Source organism: Idiotropiscis lumnitzeri, chromosome 11 (genome assembly GCF_059441095.1).
Source record: "Idiotropiscis lumnitzeri isolate Australia: NSW breed Sydney's pygmy pipehorse chromosome 11, RoL_Ilum_1.0, whole genome shotgun sequence".
NCBI lineage: Eukaryota > Metazoa > Chordata > Actinopteri > Syngnathiformes > Syngnathidae > Idiotropiscis > Idiotropiscis lumnitzeri.
In genome coordinates, this window is record NC_142401.1 from 2388098 (window position 1) to 2408071 (window position 19974).

A 19974-nucleotide genomic window follows, 5' to 3' on the forward strand; every position below is an offset into this window, starting at 1 on the left:
TTGCTAACTTCTGGATCAGACTAGAAAACACCGGCAAATAGCCAAGCGCACTTCAAAAGCACGACTGGAGCATATCATCCTTGTTTGTTCAAGACGACATGCTGCTAGCAGTCACTAGCTATGTGGGGTGATAGCTACAAACGCAGCAAAGACAAACGACGATTGGATTCAAACAACTGAGCGGTACTCGCGTGAATGGCACCGTAAATGCGGTACCTTACACGCTTCTCGTAATTTTCTGATCATCGATCAAAACGTTTTGGTGGTAAACCAGCCGTGATGTTATTTTCCCACAAATTCAAGTTTGGAAAACAAAATGGCAGCACACAGAGTCATGAACACTTAGATAGCAAATATACTAGCGGTCCCCAAAAAAAATTATACAAAAGAGTGAGTGGGGGAAAGAAATAGCACGTTAGCTACTAATTTTTTTTTTCCCGCCATCACATTTAGTTACACATTGACATCATCAAATTCAGACGTATCAAATAAGTTGGCCTTCTGCCGGTCAAGCGGGGAGGAACGGCATCTAATAATGTCGTGAATGATGTGCATCATTAGTATGCCTTGACGGCGGCTGTCTGAGCAGGTCGACATCAATCCACTTCATTTCCCCGTGGCAAACATGCAAATCTTCTGTCGTGCCTTCAGCTCAGGTGCTTTATTTACTCAGGTGATAATTCAGCACACATGGACACCTGCGTCTGTGTTGCCCATCCCAACCAGCGCAAATGACACTCTTTGACTAATGTTGATGGATTAGTCGGCGACGATGCTAATTCCAGTCATTGGACCTGCACAATGAATTTGACTAAGATCAGGCCCTCATCTAAAAATATCCTCAGGCTGTCTCATGTGTGTGTGTGTGTGTGCTTGTATTTATTTATTTTTCGTCATTGCACTTCTCAGCTTGCTATAAAAAAAAAAAATGCTGGAGAAACCAGCTGTTCAGACAACAGGGGAGTTGCTCTCTAATCTGCAGCAGCAAAGTCAAGGGGACATTTGGATCAGGTGACGCCACCAAATATTCGGATATGACCGCTTTCAGCGGCTTCCACTCATCCATTTGGCGCACTGGCCTATAAATATCACCCTTCCCACTATGCGCTCACAAATCTCCAGTATAAGCCCGGAGGACATTCCTTCTCATTTTCTCCGCGCTCAGAAAACTTGTCGTCTCAACGCAGTACCGCTGCTTAGCCAAGTCAGGTGTGTGTTGGGTCAATATACTGCCGTGTCGAGTGGGGAGTGGGGACCGAGGCCCGAGAAATCAATCACTGGCAATTAGATGTGTTTGTCCCATTCAAGTGATGGCACTCTCCAGAAACACCGTCTGGCTAGAATATAGATCTTGTATCTTTTAATCCCCAATGGTCCAGCAGGGAAATGAAAACTCTATTCCAAGCAACTGATCACTTAGTAACGGCAATAAATCAGGCGCAGAAACTCGTTAACGTGCGGCTTTTTAGAAATCATTCGTAAAACACTTTATAGGAAGACCACAAAAAAAAAAAGTCCAGTAAATGAGTAATTATGCGCTTCCAAATGGTCTGCGCAAACTTTTGTGATTTAAAATTCCTCTTCTGGCTTTGATGCTTTATTGCAGGGGTCCTCAATCCTGTTCCTTGAGGGACGCTGTCCTGGCCGTTTTCAGCATCTCACCCTGCTGCAACATATCGGATTCAAATGATCTGATTATCAGCAAGGTCTGCAGATAACTAGATAACGATCCGGATCATTTGAATCAGGTGTGTTACCGCATGGACAGGCAGAATTGAACACCCCAACCATTATGGTGTCTGTATGTGCAGAGGTTCTACCTATGGTGGACTGAGTGGATTTGGTCAAATGGGACTTGGGAGTGCTTGGACGTGAGAGAGAAGTGGATTTGCCTGAAAAGAAACATAGACCTACAGATTATTAATTGTGACAGCGCACATTTAACTACTTTCTAGTGTTGGCATGCACGTTGTTTTGAACTACCCATGGACATCTAACTAGATTAGTGAAAATTCATGCTGCTACTGAGTAAATTGAATTCTGCGTGTAATATTGATTATTTAGTCTGGTTTGATTCTGCGTTTACCCCCCATCATTTTGCGCCTTGAATTGTCATAAATGTTTGAATATAAGTTAACATGACACACACATATACATGTTTATGTATCACTGGGGGGACACGGTTGACAATATTTACTATAAAATGACTATGGTTTTAAAGCCCATACACACACACACGCACACCCCCACCCGCACACACTCATTATGAGCCTTGAATTTTTACAAATGTCAGAACAAAAGTTAACATTACACACACATTATACACGTTTATGTGTCCCTGGGGGGACATGGTTGACAATATTTAGATTGGTATGACTATTGTTTTAAAGCCCAAAAACACTCATTTTGCACCTTGAATTGTCATATATGCCGGAATAAAAGTAAACAGTACCCATTATTATGTATTATTTATATTATAGTATTATACACGTTTATATATCACTGGGGAGACATGGTTAATATTATCATGTATGCACATTAGAGAAAGAATTATCCTTTTGCCTGCTAAATATAACTATTATTAATAAGGCAATAAGCGCTAAGAAGACAATGTTTTTTTATTTATCATAAGAATAAGCGCTAATTGCTTCCTACGGATGGCAAGGGCCAACACTACACATCGGTAATTATCTGTCAGCCTACATAAATTATGTTGAAATTATATTTTGTCCAAATAAATAAAAAACAAGTCAACTTGAATAAGACATAGCAGGATTTTTATTCCATTTGGAACCGTGCCCAAAGTTATGGATTCCTATTAGTATTAAAATTAGCTCGGGCGTCGTGCGTGATTGCATGTGTATGTGTGGAAGGCCATGCATCTACGCTGTTCTACATACTGGGGCCATCAGCGGGAGGTGGCGTGGGAGCTGCAAGGGTGGAAAAATAAATCAAAGAAAAAAAATACAAAAAGGACAAGCAAATGCATTGCTAAGCAGGCGTTCAACCACATTACGCGTTACATGATCAAAGGTTCCGCTTGAAGCGACGCACTTATACGCAGCACGACAACGAGTCGACAACAAAAAAAGGGTGCTAGTGAATATTGAAGTAATACCTTTAATACTTACTGTAATTGTTACACATGCGGTGATGTAAAGAATTGAAACGGAATACAGAAAAGACAATTCAGAAAAGATTAAAAAAAAAAAAATCCCACGCACAGAGAGAATTAAGTTTGTCTTGGCAGGATTTGCAGCCGAATAACAACAACGTTCATTATGGCAAAGTGATCTGAAATTAAAAGCAGCGTCTCGCCATCAAGGATGCCGGCGGTCTGTTTGTATTGAAAGTTAAATATGTTTCTGTTTCATTTCCACTCGCAGTCGAGTCCACAGATTGCCTTCACGAGGTGAGCCGTGTAATCCTCAACAAATGATATGAAGTGACAAAGAGACAATTACATGCTACAAGCTGGATCATTATGCCGACTTAGCCGGCGTCGCTTTCATGATTGCGCAATTTATTATCAGAACCTTCAGTTACTCCCCGCTCAAAGCCACTTTCTTTCTTTGCTGATTGTCTCATAACTTACGCTATCTATCCAATCAATAAGCACTTGCTCTGGCGGTGACAAATGAAAAGCGACAATGCAGACATATTAAATTGTTTGTCCACAAATATAACTTACTGGGTCAACACAAAAGCTCGGCCGCCCGGGCTGTAGCTTTTACAGCAAAGGAAAAAAAAATGGCTTTGTTACGCGCCTCACTAAGCCTGGATTATACCGAACCAATTCGGTGCCACAACTCTAATGTTGTTGTTGCCTCTTAATGTAACACAAGCACACACCCCAGTTAATTCAATCCAGTTTAAACGGCGGGGCTTCGCCCTATTACTCACTTGCTTCAAGGGTGGTCGTGCTCTCCTCGCTGATAATGGGCCCGCAGCCCACTGTGGTGCAGGAACGCAGGTGGAACTTGTATTTGCTTAAAGGCTCCAAGTCCCGCAGGGTCCACTTGGTCGTGGCGGGTTTGCTGATGTCAATAGTCTGCAGTTGGCCCACTTCCTCTGTGTTGTTAACTACACTCAATGAGAAGGTGGCAAAAATGAAAATAATGTTACTCTTGGAGATGTGACCCACAGATGAATCATAAAATAAATGCTAAGTAAATGCTTGTTTTATTAAATTGTTATTTCTTGAAATTTAGCCATACGCTATCAATTTTGAAACCAAGTTGAATAGGTAAAGTATTCATTGTAAGCCTGTGATGTACGGGAACTGTCAGTGTTTTTTCAAATACCGTAAAATCCCGTAAATAAAACGTCATTTCCGGGCCATAAAGCGCACCTTTATATAAGCTGCAGTAGCTTAAAAAAAAAAAAACAAACAAACAACATAAGCCGCACCAGGCTATAAGCACGGCATCAACTTTGCTAATTAAACAGAACAGACCCAAGACAAAAAAAATATGTAGCGTATTTTCTGAGCTATAGAGTGCCCCTACTGGTGAAAGAAAAATCTACAGAAAAGCCACACCGTTGTATTAGCCGCATGGTTCAAAATTGAGGAAAAACGGTGCAGCTTATAGTCCAGAAAATACGGTAATACTTACCCGTATATCATAACAGCCCCCAAATTCAACCTTAAAAAGTATTTTTGTCTCTGTATCCGTGTATAAGATGGTACTTGCTGGTATCCATTATCATCACCTGGTCGCATTTGTGCATGTTTTTAATGCACCCATAACATAGTTGCACGATACACTTTTTTACTGTTTTAACCAGTCTGCCTCTGAAAAGTAATCTGACAACACAAACGCTGGCAAAGTCGACGTACAATAGAATGTCAGCGTGATTAAATCATATTTTTAGCACTCCTAATCAGTAATTAAACATTATTTCAGGATTTTGTCCTCAACGTTGGTAAGTAGGAAGTCCGGGGGGGATCTATATAATGTACGGTAAGTTTCTGACTCAACTGACATTCATAAATTTGGCACCATATTTGATCGGACGAGGAGAATATTATAGGCAATATCCTCTCTCCTCCGTTGCATCTTCCATGTAACAGTTTTGTTCCAGCAGATCTGCCAGTGAAACTTGTGAGCCACAAAGCCATTAAAGGCTGACATGTGGGTGGGTGTAGCCTGGTAACAGCTGCTCCTGAGTTTCAAATGTCACTTTTGTCACTGACGGTGCCTTGGCAGCTGGCTGCATTATGCCCAACTTTTTGCACATGACTTCTTTCAAGGGGACTTTAGCATAGTCACACCTCAATGAGTCAATCAGCTTTATCACGGCGGCTTCATTGAAAATGTCCTCTCCTGAAATACACGGTGACATTTGGCCCTCTTCCCCAGCTGCCAAATCAAACTCAATTAGCCAGGAAATGTGGCAACAAGATGATGTTGGAAGTTACTCCTGAGCTTTACTTTTACTTTTGTTTGAGGAGAGCACCTGGGATGTGTTCTGATCCTGTTGGGACTGTGCGATAAAGTCCCCTTGTCAACAGCAAAGGGTCACTAAAACGAATCCCGAACAAACTTTGACATCGGGGCGTCAACCTGCTATGTTTCCGGACCACATTCTGACATCAGTATGACCCAGTGGTGGGAGGTCAAGGCCTTCTCTGCTGGCCTAACATAATCACGAAAAAATTATCATATGATATCCTTGTGTTGTATTTTTTGGCTAGAGTTTTTATCCAATCAGAATTCAGCTAGCTTGTGTTGCCAGGCATATTTCATAAAACCAGTAGCAAGCACTATTCGTCCCAGGCCTTCAGACACAATCATTAAAAATCTTAGATTTATTCTTGATTTTTTTTTTTCAAACCACAATGGCCGATGGAGGGAAAAGTGCGGATTTAATTGCAGATACACTTTTGAGGCCATTTTCAAGACGGACCTTTCGAGAGAAGCTTGGTCGTCCGACACTCACTCAGTACTGTTTAAGTGTGTTTCTGTATATTATTTGTCCAGCCGTGGTGTCAAAAATGATGGTCATGTGAGGGGGATTGATTCAAGTAGGACTTCACTGAAGGCCTCCGTGTGAAACGCACGGCCTGCCACGGGTATTTCCTGAATCTCATTCATGGGGCAGAACGATTTCCGTTTCTGGGATGACCTTGATGACAATCGACAGTGGTGCAAATATTTGATTTGGACAACAAGGCAAGACTTTTTAATGATGTGGTTCCCAAAAATTCCACGTTTGTTATGTGTATTAAGTTGCATCCTTGTTTGAATAATGCAAATAGGCCAAGGATGTTAACATCATTAATCAAAGAGGAAAAAAACAATATTTTCTTGTGGTGAATTTACATCTGGGTCACTTATGAAGAGAATGGATACATACTTAGCTGATATTCCAAAAGATATCCCGTCAGAATCCCATTCGGCTCTGATGGTGGCGCCCACGCCAGAGAGACGGTGTGCTTCTGTGTGTCGGTGACCTTGAAAACGGGATTTTTCTCGGGGACTGCGGGAGGAGCAAAAAAGGTGAGAAACGCAATCAGCACTTGGATTCGGAAACCAAATGTTCCTTTCTTTTGCTTCTCTTTTGTAGCTTCACACCTTCTAAATCAATCTACTTCACGTTGTTTTTCCACAATCCTACCTCCCTCTGGGGTCTTGAAGTTGACAGGATGACTGCCAGGACCGTTGCCACGACCGTTAAAGGTCATGACGATGAGACTGTACTCGGAGAAGGGTTGCAGTCTCGGAACGATGGCATGGTTACGGTCGCCAGGTAACGTTAGCGTGTGTTTGTCGCCGTGGCTTTTCTTCAAATCCAGCAAACTGCGCAGACGCCACCAGTTGATCTGCCCGCCAAGAAAGAGACGCCGCCGGTAAATATCCAACATTAAAGTCTCGTTAAGGGAGGTGTGCAGAAGTGAATTGTGCTGAGGAAGATGTGTTGCTGACGGCGGAATGAGAGGACCAAACGTTGAGAGCGGGTCAGGGTCAGTCCTTTTAAACCGTGGCTAAAAACAAAGGGTCTGTTTTGAAGTATTACCCTGTAGCCTCTCAGATGTCCGTGCAACTTGTCCTTGTTTACGCGGCTCCAGCTGACCTTGACCGCTGAGCTGTTCATCACCACCACCGCTACATCATCAGGTGCAGCGGACGGAACTGCAAAAGCAAACACAATTGAATATATAACACGCCGCACGTAAGCCGGGCAAGGAGAGCTACAACTTGGAACACAGAGAGAGACCTATTGTGACAAAATCCAGTTGACATTTGCAAAAAGCCACGTCACAAATGAAGATCACGCCACACAGCTATGGATATATTGGGAAAACAATCGACTACAGGGATGGAGGGGCTCTACCATCAGCCACAGAAATGTGTCAAGTAATATATAGGACCATTTATCTTCTATCGAGAGGTCGTGACCTGTGTTGGTCTCCTGGGGACAAGTCCAGAAGAAAGCTACACACACAAAATACAAAAAATGTTTTCTCCTTAAAAGACAAAAGTACCATTAAATAACTTTCAAAGCCAAACTCAGACTCAAATAGTCCAATAAAATGTTCATGAATAGCGGAATACGACTGCATAAAGATGAATTAATAAGTGAAGTAAAATGGCTCGTATAGAATATTCATCTTTCTTCTTTCTTTTATATATATATATATATATATATATATATATATATATATATATATATATATTAAAACAATAGATCACAAACACACCGGCGAGTCGAAAATTGACCGTTCAATATCTAGAAAGCATGAGTTTATGTCAGTAAGGAAAAATGGCTCTCAGAGGGTACGCATTGATTACATTTAAAGTTGGATTTCCAGCAACTTTTCAGATAAAATTATAACATCTCTCTCTCTCTCTCTATATATATATATATATATATAAATATATATATATATATATATATATATATACATATATGGAAGTTTTTAGCTCTTTCATCCCCATCAATGTAAATACTGGGACAAAAAGTAACATCTTTAACATCCATTATTCCATCAAATTCAATGTCATGGTTTCATCACGTTGCTCTGAAGCAGTACATCGCAACGTGCAAGGACGCTTGTTAAAGTACAGGAAAAAAAAACAAAAAACGGTTGTGCTCCCAAACATTGTTTACATTTGCTGCGAGGGGGGAGATAATAAAAGTGTGCAGCAGTTTGAAATGCAGACAAACAGTAGAACCAAACGACTTGGTTCAAGCCCATCTCCTTAAACATTCATGATTCTCCCACAAGCAACGCCTCCGCAATAGATCCTGTTGGCTGTCAAGATTGCAAAACTAATTAGTGCACAAGCAGATTCCAAAAAGCGTGAATGCTCACAGTCTTCGCCGGAGTAGCCCGTCACTATGTTTGGCTCGGGGCCCCAACCCTGGTTGTTCCTGGCTTGGATCTTGATCTCATAGGGCACAAATGTGGGCGTGTGCTTCACCACAAACGAGTGTCTCTTCACGATGTGTTCCTTCCAGTCCTCCTCCAAGTCCTGCCGTCTGTAGCTCACTTTGTACTCGAGACCTGGCCCGTTGTGTTCGATTGGCAACAAGGGCTAAAAAAAAAAAAAAAAAAGAAGAGAAGTGGCTTTTAAAGTTGGCTTCCTTTATTTGTGTAAAACACCACTTGTATTTTTTCTCTTCCCAATGTCATTCCTTCCATTTGAGTAAAATGAAAAGTCTGTGCTCGGAGCGCAAGCAGTGTTTTATCTTGCCATCTATTAAAACAATGGGTTGAGTATTCTGCTCGAGCGGGGCTTTTCTTAAACGTAGGCTCGGGCTAGAGCGTATTGCAAGTTATCTCTGAATAGAGGACATTCTGCAAGAAATACAATGAGATGCTATAATCCACAAAAGGACATGATTAACAAAAGGGGAGCTCATCAATCCGGGATTCAGGAGCCACCTTTCTTTGACATCAGAAGCAGCCAATAAGTCAAAGCAAGATTTGTCTCACTGCAAGAAAACGGAATATCATTGTTCTCTTTCAACGGATTCTCATTCAAATGAAGATCAAAGCCAAATCATTGAAAAGCATTCATTTTCCCCGAACTTAAAAAGTCGTCCATATGAGTTATTCAGTTGGTGCACACAACAAGATTTGCTGCAAAGTCAAGTCATCTTTTCTTACCTCCCAGTTAATATCCATTTCGTGTGGCAAATGACCTTCGATTTTGATGTTTTCCGGGTTTTTGTCAGGGGCTGTGGAAAAGCGTGAGTAACGATTTAGTCCGAATTGTGAGTGCGAAAGCAATCTCAAGTGAAACCGTCACACAAAAGATGGCGTTTTCAAGAGTGGAATCAATGATGTCACAGCTTGGAGTGTTTGAACGTTCACACAGATTAGCTTTAGCAGCCTCGGGCCAATTATCCTAACGTATAAAGTCTAAGGAACAACACACGGAGGATGCATCGGACCTGTTGGAGGGGTTTGGTATCTCTCCGTCGGCTCGCTGGGAGGACCCCTCCCCACACCGTTAACGCCAGCCACACGGAAACGATAGTCGACGTGCCCGTGTAGTTTGAGGACGGATGAAATGTGATTCCCAGGTACTCTGAGCAGCTCCTTCCAATTTCCGGGCTCCCACTGGCTCTCCTCGTATTGAATAATAAACTCTGTTGAAAGGCAGAGAGACAATCAGCCCCTAAGCGCGATGCTTCTTGCCAAAGAATTGCTTATCTAACCACAGGCTGTGCAGAGCTCTCTTCGCTCTATGCTTTTTGGCCTTTTATGTTCCACAGAGACACTGATCACAATTCATGCTTGGATGGATCAATAATTGATACACGTTTGCTGAACATTTGCACAAAATTTGAACAGAAAATCATGCATGTTGTCGTACGGCCGCATTTTACCTGTGGTGGTGCTGTTGTGACTGTCCCCTGGGGTCCATTTGAGTTTCACACTTTTGGTCTGGTGTTCTGACAGTACCAGGTGCTCAGGTGCATCAGGGACATCTGGAAAAACATTTAAAAAAGAAAAAGAAATCAATCTCAGCGAGAAACCATGTGCAATCAAATCGTCCCAACCGTGATGGCGATGCGGAGTCGCCCGGCTTGTGGTCATGACAAATCGAACTCATGCTAATTGTACGTAAAATCCAGCATTTGACATTTTTAAAGCCATGGAATGGTTTGTTCAAGGCTTGGGCCTGAGGTTTTCAACCCAGTTCCTTGAGGGCCGCTGTCCTGCCTGTTTTCAATCTCTTCCAGCTGCAACACACCTGATTCAAATGATGAGATCATCGGCAAGGTCTACAAAAAGCTGAATCCTGATCCGTTGAATCAGGTATGTTGCAGCGGGGACAGATGGAAAATGGGCAGGACTTCAGACATTGAGGAACAGGGTTGAATACTGCAGGTTTAGGCTTATATTTATCCATCCATTATCTGTACCGCTTGTCCTCACAAGGCTCTCGGGGGGTTATGGAGCCTATCCCGTCGGTCTTCGGGCAGTAGGCAGAGGGGACACCCTGAACTGGTTGCCAGCCAATCGCAGGGCACACAGAGACGAACAACCATCCACGCTCACACACACACCTGGGGACAATTTAGAAGGTCCAATCAACCTGCCATGCATGTTTTTGGAATGTGGGAGGAAATCGGAGTACCCGGAGAAAAGCCACATAGGCACGGGAAGGTCATGCAAACTCCACACAGGAAGGCCGCAGCCGGAATCGAACCCACGACCTCTGCACTGTGAGGCCATCGTACTAACCAGGCTTACATTTACGCATTCTCAAATGTCATAGTGTAAAAATGTTACCGGGGTTTTGAAATTGAATTTCTGTGTGAGCTCACCTAACACCATGAGCAGTGCGGACGCCGTGTCCTGGTCCACCGGACTTCTTCCGACACATGTGTACACACCCTGGTCCCCGTGGCTTACATTAAAAATTTGAAGCGTTCCCTCCTCCACCAAGTATCTGTTAACGACAAGGACGATACACAGTATTGATTGACAAAACGAGGAGCAAAAAAATGACTTTCCCGTTGGGAATAAGTCTGTAATGCCACACAAAAATCCACGACCCTACCTTGCATTCTCGGTATAATTGAAGCCGATGTCCAGATCTTCTTTTACCCACAGGAGCTCAAAGTCGTTGCTGAAGGACTTGTCGTATTCCGCCAGGCATGAGAGCCGGGCTGTGGTGCCTATTAGGATCTGTTGGTCTTCTGGGGCCACGCTTATTCTCGTGGGATCTTTATAAGCAGGACACAATTTAGTTTCATTTCCTCCCTTTTGCATCCATGGAAAGGAAAACAAGGCAGACATCAAGTACAAGACAGAATACCTTTCACGTAAAGCGAAGCTTCAATGGCAGATGAGCCTTCGGTGTTTTTGGCGTAGCACGTATACTGTCCCGTGTCGTCTTTTTCTATGGTGTAGATCTCCAATGAGCCATTGTCGTGGACGGTAAACCTCGGCCCCGCCACGGATTCGGAGGAATCATCTTTGCTCCTGTAAAACAATAAATACATAAAAAAATGTAGTTAAGGTATACTAGCAGGTATATTCCAGAGAGATTTTTCAAGTTGACTATATGTCTACTTAAATAATGTAACTGGATCCACACCATTTTTTTGGGGGGGGGGGGATTTTTAGTTAAGGTCAAATATTCCACTTAACATTTACTGGGAGCTCATAAAAATACCAGCTAAAGTTTTGAATGGCCACGGATGCTGAACGTATTCAGTGGTTGAGATCTACTGCTCCCTGTTGTTGCCACGAAGAATAGCATACCCTTTCCACCCACCAAGTGATTGTCGATGGCGGCGAGCTGAAGACATTGCAGTGCATCATCACCCCCCTCCTTTCGACGGCCGTGTAATCCTCCCCCTCCTTTGTGAGAATCATTGGAGCGAGATCTGCAAGGCAGAAGTTTTGAATGAGAAGCGGCGTGCGCTTGTGACGGCAACGACACTCCTCTGGGAACAAAAAGAAGGCGTGTTGTTTCTTCGTGATGCTCCAATGAAGCCTCATGAAGCACTTGTGATCATTTTTGACTCCTCTAGATGGCAATCTTGGTTTAAATCTGCAGTGAAATTTTAATACAATTTCATTGCACTCGCTTTATCTTCTGCCAAGAGCATATGCATCGTAAAAAAAACAAAACAAAAAAAAAAACACACAACTGCTTCATGAAGCTTCATTTTCTCATCCGGAGCTGGTGTACCAGCTGCAATGATGACGTGAGGCTGGTCTGAATCGATGTTTGCCAACATCAAGACCAAAAAGGTCTAGCAGGCACGTCAGTCAGCAATCTTAATATGACTCACTGGCGGGTTTGATATTTATTACAATAGTGTCGTCACATAAAGCTTTGGAAATTAAAATGAAGGGCAAAGTCATGCCAAGTAAAAGGTACGTACTCATGACCATGATGTTTGCATTCGCGAGGAGGCTTCCATGTCTGTTGGTCGCTTGGCACTGATAGACGGCGCTGTCGGACGCTTTGGCATTGTGCAAAACGATGGTGTCATCAAACACCTCCCTGTTCGCTGAAGGGGCTTCTGAAGAGTAAGATGAGAGATCGCTTAACAAAATAATAGCCATGGCTTTAGACAGGTGAATATGCAGGAAAATATTCCGGGAATAATGCTGCCCAATTCTTTTTTTTTTTTTTTTTTCGCTTTACATTATTGGAGGATGCTGATTGCGATGTCAGTGTTGGCAAGCAAAGTAGATTCTGATGCCAGCATCATGATTGGCACTGCCAATCGTTTGGCTTCTGACCCAAGAAAACAAACTCCTTGTTAATTGCTCATTGGCATTGCATTCATGACATTGGCATCACAAACAGAGAGTCAAATGATGATCAGTTTTTTTTTTTAAAATACCATCAAATATAGCGTCTGCTTTCACAATGTATATCAAGAAAGCAGACGCCATTCTCCCACTTTTCCGTCATGTATCACTTTGAAGCGGCAGATTTCATCAGGAGCTGAAACTCCATTAATAATAAAATAATATTTCCCCTTCATTTTCCGATACCATCTTCGTATCCCAGCGGAGAGATTTCAATTTGACGATTTCCGAGTGGGTGACAGCTCAGGACTAAGCTCAAAGTATTTCAAAGAAGCTTCCGCTCATCCTCTGAGCATTTGAGAGTTGACTCGCATCGCAGGCGGCTTTTAAGCACGCGCTTCCTCTTGTTGCGCCATCGCGCAGCAAGTGGTGGAACGTGAAGGCAAAGCGACACAAAGCCGCTTATGATTTGTAAATTCCGATCGATTAAGCCCAACGCTAGGCGAGTGCGGGACTAACCATGCAGAGGCAGGCCGTTCACCCTCCAACTTATTGCTGGCTTTGGCGTCCCAGTCGCTGAGCACTTGATCAGCACATTTGAGCCAATCATGCTGAGTTGACTTTCGGGCTCCAACAGCCACTCTGGAGGTTCTGGGAAGACACACAATCGGGATGATTTGGATCAAAGTGAATACAGTGCAGAGGAGGAGTGCATTTCATTCAACACAAAGAGCTCCGCTGCAATAAGGAAATGACTGCCGAAAACTTGGACGTAAACTCATTAGTTGGCCTTCCTGTGTGGCGTTCTCCCCGTGCCTGTATGGGTTTCCTCCGGGTACTCCGGTTTCCTCTCCCACATTCTAAAAACATGCATGGCAGTGTTGATTGAACACTCCAAATTGTTCCTAGGTGGCGGTTGTTCGTTTTTGTGCTCGAAAACAACTGAGGAAGGCTCCAGCACGGCCGCAGACCTCGTGAGAATATGTGGCTTTGATAATGGATGAATGTTCGAGAGTGTAAACTTCACTAGCCCAACCATTTCCTTCTACTCAGACATCGAGAACGTGTCGATTCATTTACAATTAATTGAAGCGGAACAGATAATGGATGGATGTAATTAATTCAATAAATTTAAGGATAAGCGGCTTAAATGATGGATCATTTATTTACCGGTAATTCTAATCATACATTTCATTTAATTAACCACTGAACCCTTGACACTCACTAGTGCTCATCGTAGTTTTATTATATTAGTTGAAAACACGACAATTCTGTATTGGTTGTTTTAACCAAAGGATTGGTCGGACACATAACTACCAACTAGATATATATCACTTTTTAACCAATCCGTTTTTAGGGTGTACAGTTACGTCTTCATCAAATCGTCCCATGTGGAATGAAGAGTGTTTCAATCAAATGAGATGCAAGCTGAAAACGTCAACTAAACACATTTTTATTTACCTTCAACGGTGACAGTGAAGTAGTGGACGACTTCTCCGAGTCGGTTCTTAGCCTTGCACATATACTTGCCGCTGTCATCTTGTTCAACGCTCGGCACAATCAGCAATTTGCCATGACTCTCCAGTTTGGCTTTGGTTGCAAGCTTATGGCCCATTTTGACCCACTCGACCTGTGGAGTTGGACTTAAAAAAAAATGAACAAACATTAGGCATACATAGAAAATGATGACCATCATTTAAAAAAAATATTACTCGAATAATTATTAATTATAATGATCAATTATATATTATTATTATTATAATATAATCATTATATTAATAATAATTATTCATATTTATATTAAGAGACTAATAATGCACTATATTGCTTCCATGCGATATAATTGTTTATTCCAGCTATATGTTTACCTAAATAAATGAAAGCTTTTTTGCATACATGTAGTTCAACTCACAATCCCTCAGGAATGCACTCCAGTTTCAAGTCCTCTCCCCTGACAAGACGTTTCTCTGTCCGGACACCAGAGGGCGTCATAAGCAAGGGTCTCTGCTGCAGGATGGCGTTGGCTGATGGGACAAGGGATGAGGAGTTCATTGAAGATGACCGAAATACAACCAGTGTGTGAGCCCCACTCACTAAAGTAAGATGAAAAGGTGCACAATACACTGAAAACTCACCAGTTTCAGGACTCATGCCATGACTTTTTTCTGAAATGTAGGAGGATGGGATGAATAAAAAAAAAAAAAATAAGAACACAAAGTGGATGCAAAATCACAACTATCAGTGAGCTCACAAAGCAAAACCAAGAAGATGCATGTGAATAAAACAGAATGGCACACGTATGGCTGTACAACTGCAACTCTGAACTTTAAAAGTGCAAATAAATCATGCAGACTTCCGGCAACATAATAACAACAATACACCTACTTGTCTTGACGACGACCGACATGGCCGTCTTCTGAACGATGGTTCGTATTCTTGGGAAGGCAGCGAAGCAACAGTAGTCCCTCCTGCTGTCCTTCTCCACCGCGTGAGAAAAGTAGAGATCTCCGTTCAAGCCCACCGACACCCTCTCGTCTTGTTCTATATGTTGCAGGTCTGAGAAGACCAAAGACAGAACAGTTGTTTCATATTTCTAATCGCACATGTCAAGAAACTAGTGCTACTAGTGACTAGTTACAAAATGTTACTAGTTAACATCTAGCTTTTTACTAGTAGCAGCAAAACTGTAGTCGATGGCAATAGTGGGAAATAATAAACTGGCTGCCAGGATGGCCGAGTGGTCAAAGGCGCCGCGTTCAGGACCCAGTCTCCCCAGGAGGCCTGGGTTCGAATCTCGAATTTCCCCATTGTGGGACTAATAAAGGGAATATTATTATTATTATTCTTATTATTATTATTAAACGTTATTAGTCACTACTAGTTCTAGTGCTGAACTGTCTTCCTAATAATGACAAACAGCATACTAGTGCAGCATTTGGAGCGTAAGATGAATAAGATCTTCTGCTCAAACGGCTTTCCAAAAGGTGTGAGCCCGCATAATGTTTGGCGATAACATTTGCACAGAGGACGTCAATTCGAGGAAAGAACCACTTACTGATAGTCATCCAATAGATCTGCAGCGGGGGGATTCCTTTAGGTGGGTCACATTTCAAAGTAAAAGGCTGGCCTTCCTCCACCACAACAGGATCAAGCGTTTCTTTTGGAAACTTTGGGACATCTACAAAAGAAAAGAAAGAAAATTAAAAGAAAATTAAAAAAAAGGGGGGGGTGTCACAAGGAGCAAAAGTGTTGAGTTGGCTCAAAGTGGATGCTGTGTGTCGCTTATCTAAACTGTCGAGGGTAATGCACTCGGAGTGAGTGGGAATAAAAATACACATTTTTAAAATCAGGTGGGGAGGTTAAACGTGTACGTGATGCGCTTGAATGCTTTCTGCCGGCTCAAATTGACTCACGGCGAAGAGGGCCAACTCATCGATACTGTGCACAAAAATGAACTCAAGTCACTTTGCTCTGAAAGAGCTGGAATAGAGCAACACACAAATACCTTTCAAACACACACACGCACACACAGGTAAGTGCATCGGCTACTCACGAGGGACAATGAATTCAATCTCCTTGGAAGTGGCGGTCCCCAGTTTGTTTGAGGCGTAACAAAGATACGTTCCCTGGTACTCTGTAAGGTTCCCATTATTGGGGATCACAAAAGTCCCGGAATCGTCTTCCTTCATCAGCCGAGGGTCCGAAGAGGGGTCGAATTCCTGGCCATTTTTCATCCATCTGAATCTACACCATAAAAAATAGCAATGCCTTCAGCTCAGATTGTGCTGAGAACCACAAAGTCAATATTTGCCGCAGTGTGTCATTGTTTTCTGGCTTTGCGAGGAGGCAAAGTGATGCAAAACTCGCAACTCACTCCGGCTGGGGATTGCCTTTGGCCTCGCACGTCATGGGATAACTCTCATCGAACGGGAAGGCGATAAGGGAGCTTGGCGACTGGGCGGTGATGGTGGGCAGCTGCTCGACTGAAAGCGACAATATTTGAGGAACTCGTGAATCGTCATATGTCGACTTTCACAAGCATTACACAATCAATACAACTCCTAAAAGCCCGAAAAATACGGTACATGCAGTTCAGGCAATCATATAAAGTGCCAATGATGATCTTATGTCAATAATGTACTGAAATCAGAATATTGCGTTGAGTTCCAACATATATTCAAAGACGGAAATGGAATGGGCCCCTCGCCAAACAAACGGTTGCGTTGAGCGACAACATGGCGGAAGACGAACAACTGAGATGAGGACTGCAATCCAGTTTGACAATGTGACAGTTTGTTAGAATAAACTTACTGTTGACGTGAGCTAAAACTAAAAAATCCAACGCAGCGAGTGGAAAGAAGACAAACAACGCAAGAACAAAAACATAGTTTGGGATTCATTCCTTTTTTTTTGTCACATGCGATTCCCCCTAAAGACAGACCTAAAAAAAAAAAAAAGTTATTCTCATTTTTAGAAAAAAAACATGTTTGAACTGCTCTTTATCGAACCCTACGAGACAGCCTTGAATAATTTAGAGGAAGAAGTTTTGATTTGCGTTTCCAAGGAAACTGAAAGACAAACGTTACAAGAAACACGATTCGAGACAGATAATAGCTGTAAATATATTCCATTCACACAGTGCTTGATGAAAGTAAGCGTACGTAAATTATTCATCGTCTTTCTTTTCCCAATGAGAATAGAGTTTTTTTCCCCGCTTTTTGTTTATCTGTTTAAGATTGCACGCAAAAGGGATTGCAAGAATTATAAATAACCTTTCCTTGCAGAGTTGCATTTGCGGTTGGCACAGATTCCTCGCACCACCAACGTTGAGCTGCAAATTTGAATTCATCTCAGATCGCGTCTTACCAATTTACAACTTAGTACCACGTAAAAAAAAAAAAGTTTCATTGAAGACTCAAAATTGCCTTGAGGTGCAAATGTGCTTGTCTGTCTCCATCTGTCAGTCTTGTGATTGAAAGTTTTGACAGTTGAGGGTTGAAGCGTCACAACTAAAGTCAATGACTGTAAACAATCCGAAGCACGTCTGACTGGAATAAAAAAAAAGAAGAAAAAAAAGAAAGAAAAAGGTCCTCACAAGATGTTCCATTCAAGCCCTGTGGGATGCAATGCCGCTCATCACACACACACTGATATTTTTCAGTGAATCTCCCTCCCTGGTTCTGGTGGCTCACTGGGCCTCCGTTTCTTCTTTAAAAATATATATACAATATTTTACAAAGAACGGTGGCCCCTTCGTCTGGTTATGAGTTTAAATATCCATTGCCGACGAGCATCATTTTGAAGAACTTCCATGATCTGTCAAGCAGCTGCTGTCAGCCACCCTCTAAGTCTAAGCTATCGAGAATCTCATTCCTCAAATTATTGTTTGGAAAAACAAGCTAAAAACGTGGCGGAGTGAACCTCGAGGAAGGCGACCACTTTATCTGGGAAAATGGAGTCCTTGAAGGAAAAAACCAAGCTTTAAGATGATTCGTGAACCAGTTGTTGTGTTTGTTGAAGCCACTAGATGGCACTGTTCAAGATAGGGCTGAAAGCACACTTAGACCCCTCTCTTTAAACCAACAATGCCATCGACAGGAGTAAAAAAAACCAAACAGAACTGGTTCACGAAGCAAATTTGAAGCTTCATTTTCCCTTCAATGGTAATTAATCCCCAGAGAGCAATGCAGATCAAAATATAATTTACTGTCCACACTTTACTAGTTGTAAACTGTTGTATTTCGTGAAAAATCATCCCTTAGTGATTTCCTCACAAGCCAAGGTTGATTTTTGGGGATTTGAAAGGCATTCTTAACGTGTTTTGCTCTTGCCTAAACATTAATTTCAACATTAAATTTCAAGTTCTGTTTTAAAGAGTAAAAAGCACCACTAACCTTCCAGCGGGATGTCAAAAGCTGCAGAAATCTGAAAGGCGCAGATAAAGATGACCGAGGCAAGAAAGCCGACGATTCTCCAGCTTCTCTGTAACGTCATTTTCATTGTTGATCTTAGGCATCAAGAAGCAAGTGCTTTCCAGTGTTTCCTCAATTTCGGTCTCTGCCGTAGTGACGAGGTAGTACCTGCGAAGGCAGAGCAGACGGAGAAGCCCCCCCCATAAATGCACCCACGTACTGGCAGAGCAAAAGGCAAACCCCAGACACAACAAATCCCCCGTGACTGCGTGCCCGGCTGCTCTCTCTAGTCAGCCATGCAGAACCCGGCACGCTCAACATGTTCATTTGCAGCAACAGAGAATCTGCTCAACATGTAAATTTGGATGAAATATTCACATTCAAGTCTCCTACCTACCCACTCAAGTCAAACACCCACACACGGAGTGCATCCTCCATCACTTGCCTCTCAGTTTCTTTTTTAAATTTGATGTCTACGACTGCATAAAGTGTATTTTGCTTAGGACCATGGAAATAAAAAAAGGGAGTCGGTCCATTTAATGATGTGTGACAAATGTTCCCAATCATTCAGGTGTTAAAGTTACATATATTCATTTGGAATGAGTCACTGTCGGTGTTGTGACTTCTGTGCTGGCTCTCACTCAGTATGAATGTCAGCGAGAAAGGTTGTGCAATATGTCTTGACCTGCTCTCCGTGACCCTTAGCAAGACAACGGAAGGATGGACGAATTACCATATTTCCGGACTAAAAGGCGCACCGATATATAAGGCGCAGCAACTCTTTTTGAAAAAAAAAAAAAAAAAAAAATATATATATATAGATAGATAGATAGATAATGATAATAATAATAAAATACAAGCTGCACCAGGATATAAGCCGCAGTTTTCTATGTTGAAAACAAAATTGTTGTTTACTGCACGAACAAAACTATTTTGTACTGTGAATGTGTACCGTATTTTTCAAACTATAAGGTGCTCTCAAAATTACTTAATTTCTTCAAAAATTGACAGTGAGCCTCATAATGAGAAAGAGAAAGAGCTTGCTTTACCGTCCAAGAAAGGGGCCAAATGGTTTTGAAAAAATCCTGGCAAGAAACGTTTGTCACAACCATAATCGATGAATTACTTTTTAAAGCCCAGAGCCAGAAGCAACGTAATGTAATGAATTGTCCAGAGACCAAAGCGCAAATTCAATTAATTCTGTCCAGACTTGTTCTCAAATGAACATGCACTCTGATCTTAACAACCATTCCTCAAGTTAATGGTATTAACTAGGACTCTCATGGGTCACTACTCGTATTTAAATCAGCTTGCGACCTGGGCTCC

The 19974-nt window shown here is 42.3% G+C and overlaps 1 protein-coding gene across 2 annotated transcripts in view; it reads right to left on the bottom strand.

The window, feature by feature from the left end:
- Nucleotides 1-19974, bottom strand: part of chl1b (cell adhesion molecule L1-like b) — a 61715-nt gene that overhangs the window by 4651 nt on the left and 37090 nt on the right. Inside the window, exons 5-28 of one of the 2 annotated variants that reach the window (XM_088310083.1) lie at nt 18631-18816; nt 17048-17065; nt 16611-16719; nt 16290-16480; nt 15792-15914; nt 15122-15292; nt 14872-14901; nt 14649-14760; nt 14198-14379; nt 13256-13387; nt 12361-12501; nt 11745-11856; nt 11283-11449; nt 11025-11190; nt 10789-10913; nt 9844-9945; nt 9406-9603; nt 9119-9189; nt 8321-8543; nt 7404-7439; nt 7021-7136; nt 6622-6826; nt 6361-6483; nt 3904-4083 (exon numbers count right to left, since the gene is read on the bottom strand). In XM_088310083.1, the coding sequence (XP_088166209.1) occupies nt 3904-4083; nt 6361-6483; nt 6622-6826; nt 7021-7136; nt 7404-7439; nt 8321-8543; nt 9119-9189; nt 9406-9603; nt 9844-9945; nt 10789-10913; nt 11025-11190; nt 11283-11449; nt 11745-11856; nt 12361-12501; nt 13256-13387; nt 14198-14379; nt 14649-14760; nt 14872-14901; nt 15122-15292; nt 15792-15914; nt 16290-16480; nt 16611-16719; nt 17048-17065; nt 18631-18736 (3139 nt within the window). In that variant the 5' untranslated portion in view covers nt 18737-18816. The remainder of the gene's footprint in view (nt 1-3903; nt 4084-6360; nt 6484-6621; nt 6827-7020; nt 7137-7403; nt 7440-8320; nt 8544-9118; nt 9190-9405; nt 9604-9843; nt 9946-10788; nt 10914-11024; nt 11191-11282; nt 11450-11744; nt 11857-12360; nt 12502-13255; nt 13388-14197; nt 14380-14648; nt 14761-14871; nt 14902-15121; nt 15293-15791; nt 15915-16289; nt 16481-16610; nt 16720-17047; nt 17066-18630; nt 18817-19974) is intronic. The other variant, XM_088310084.1, reaches the window with a different exon arrangement.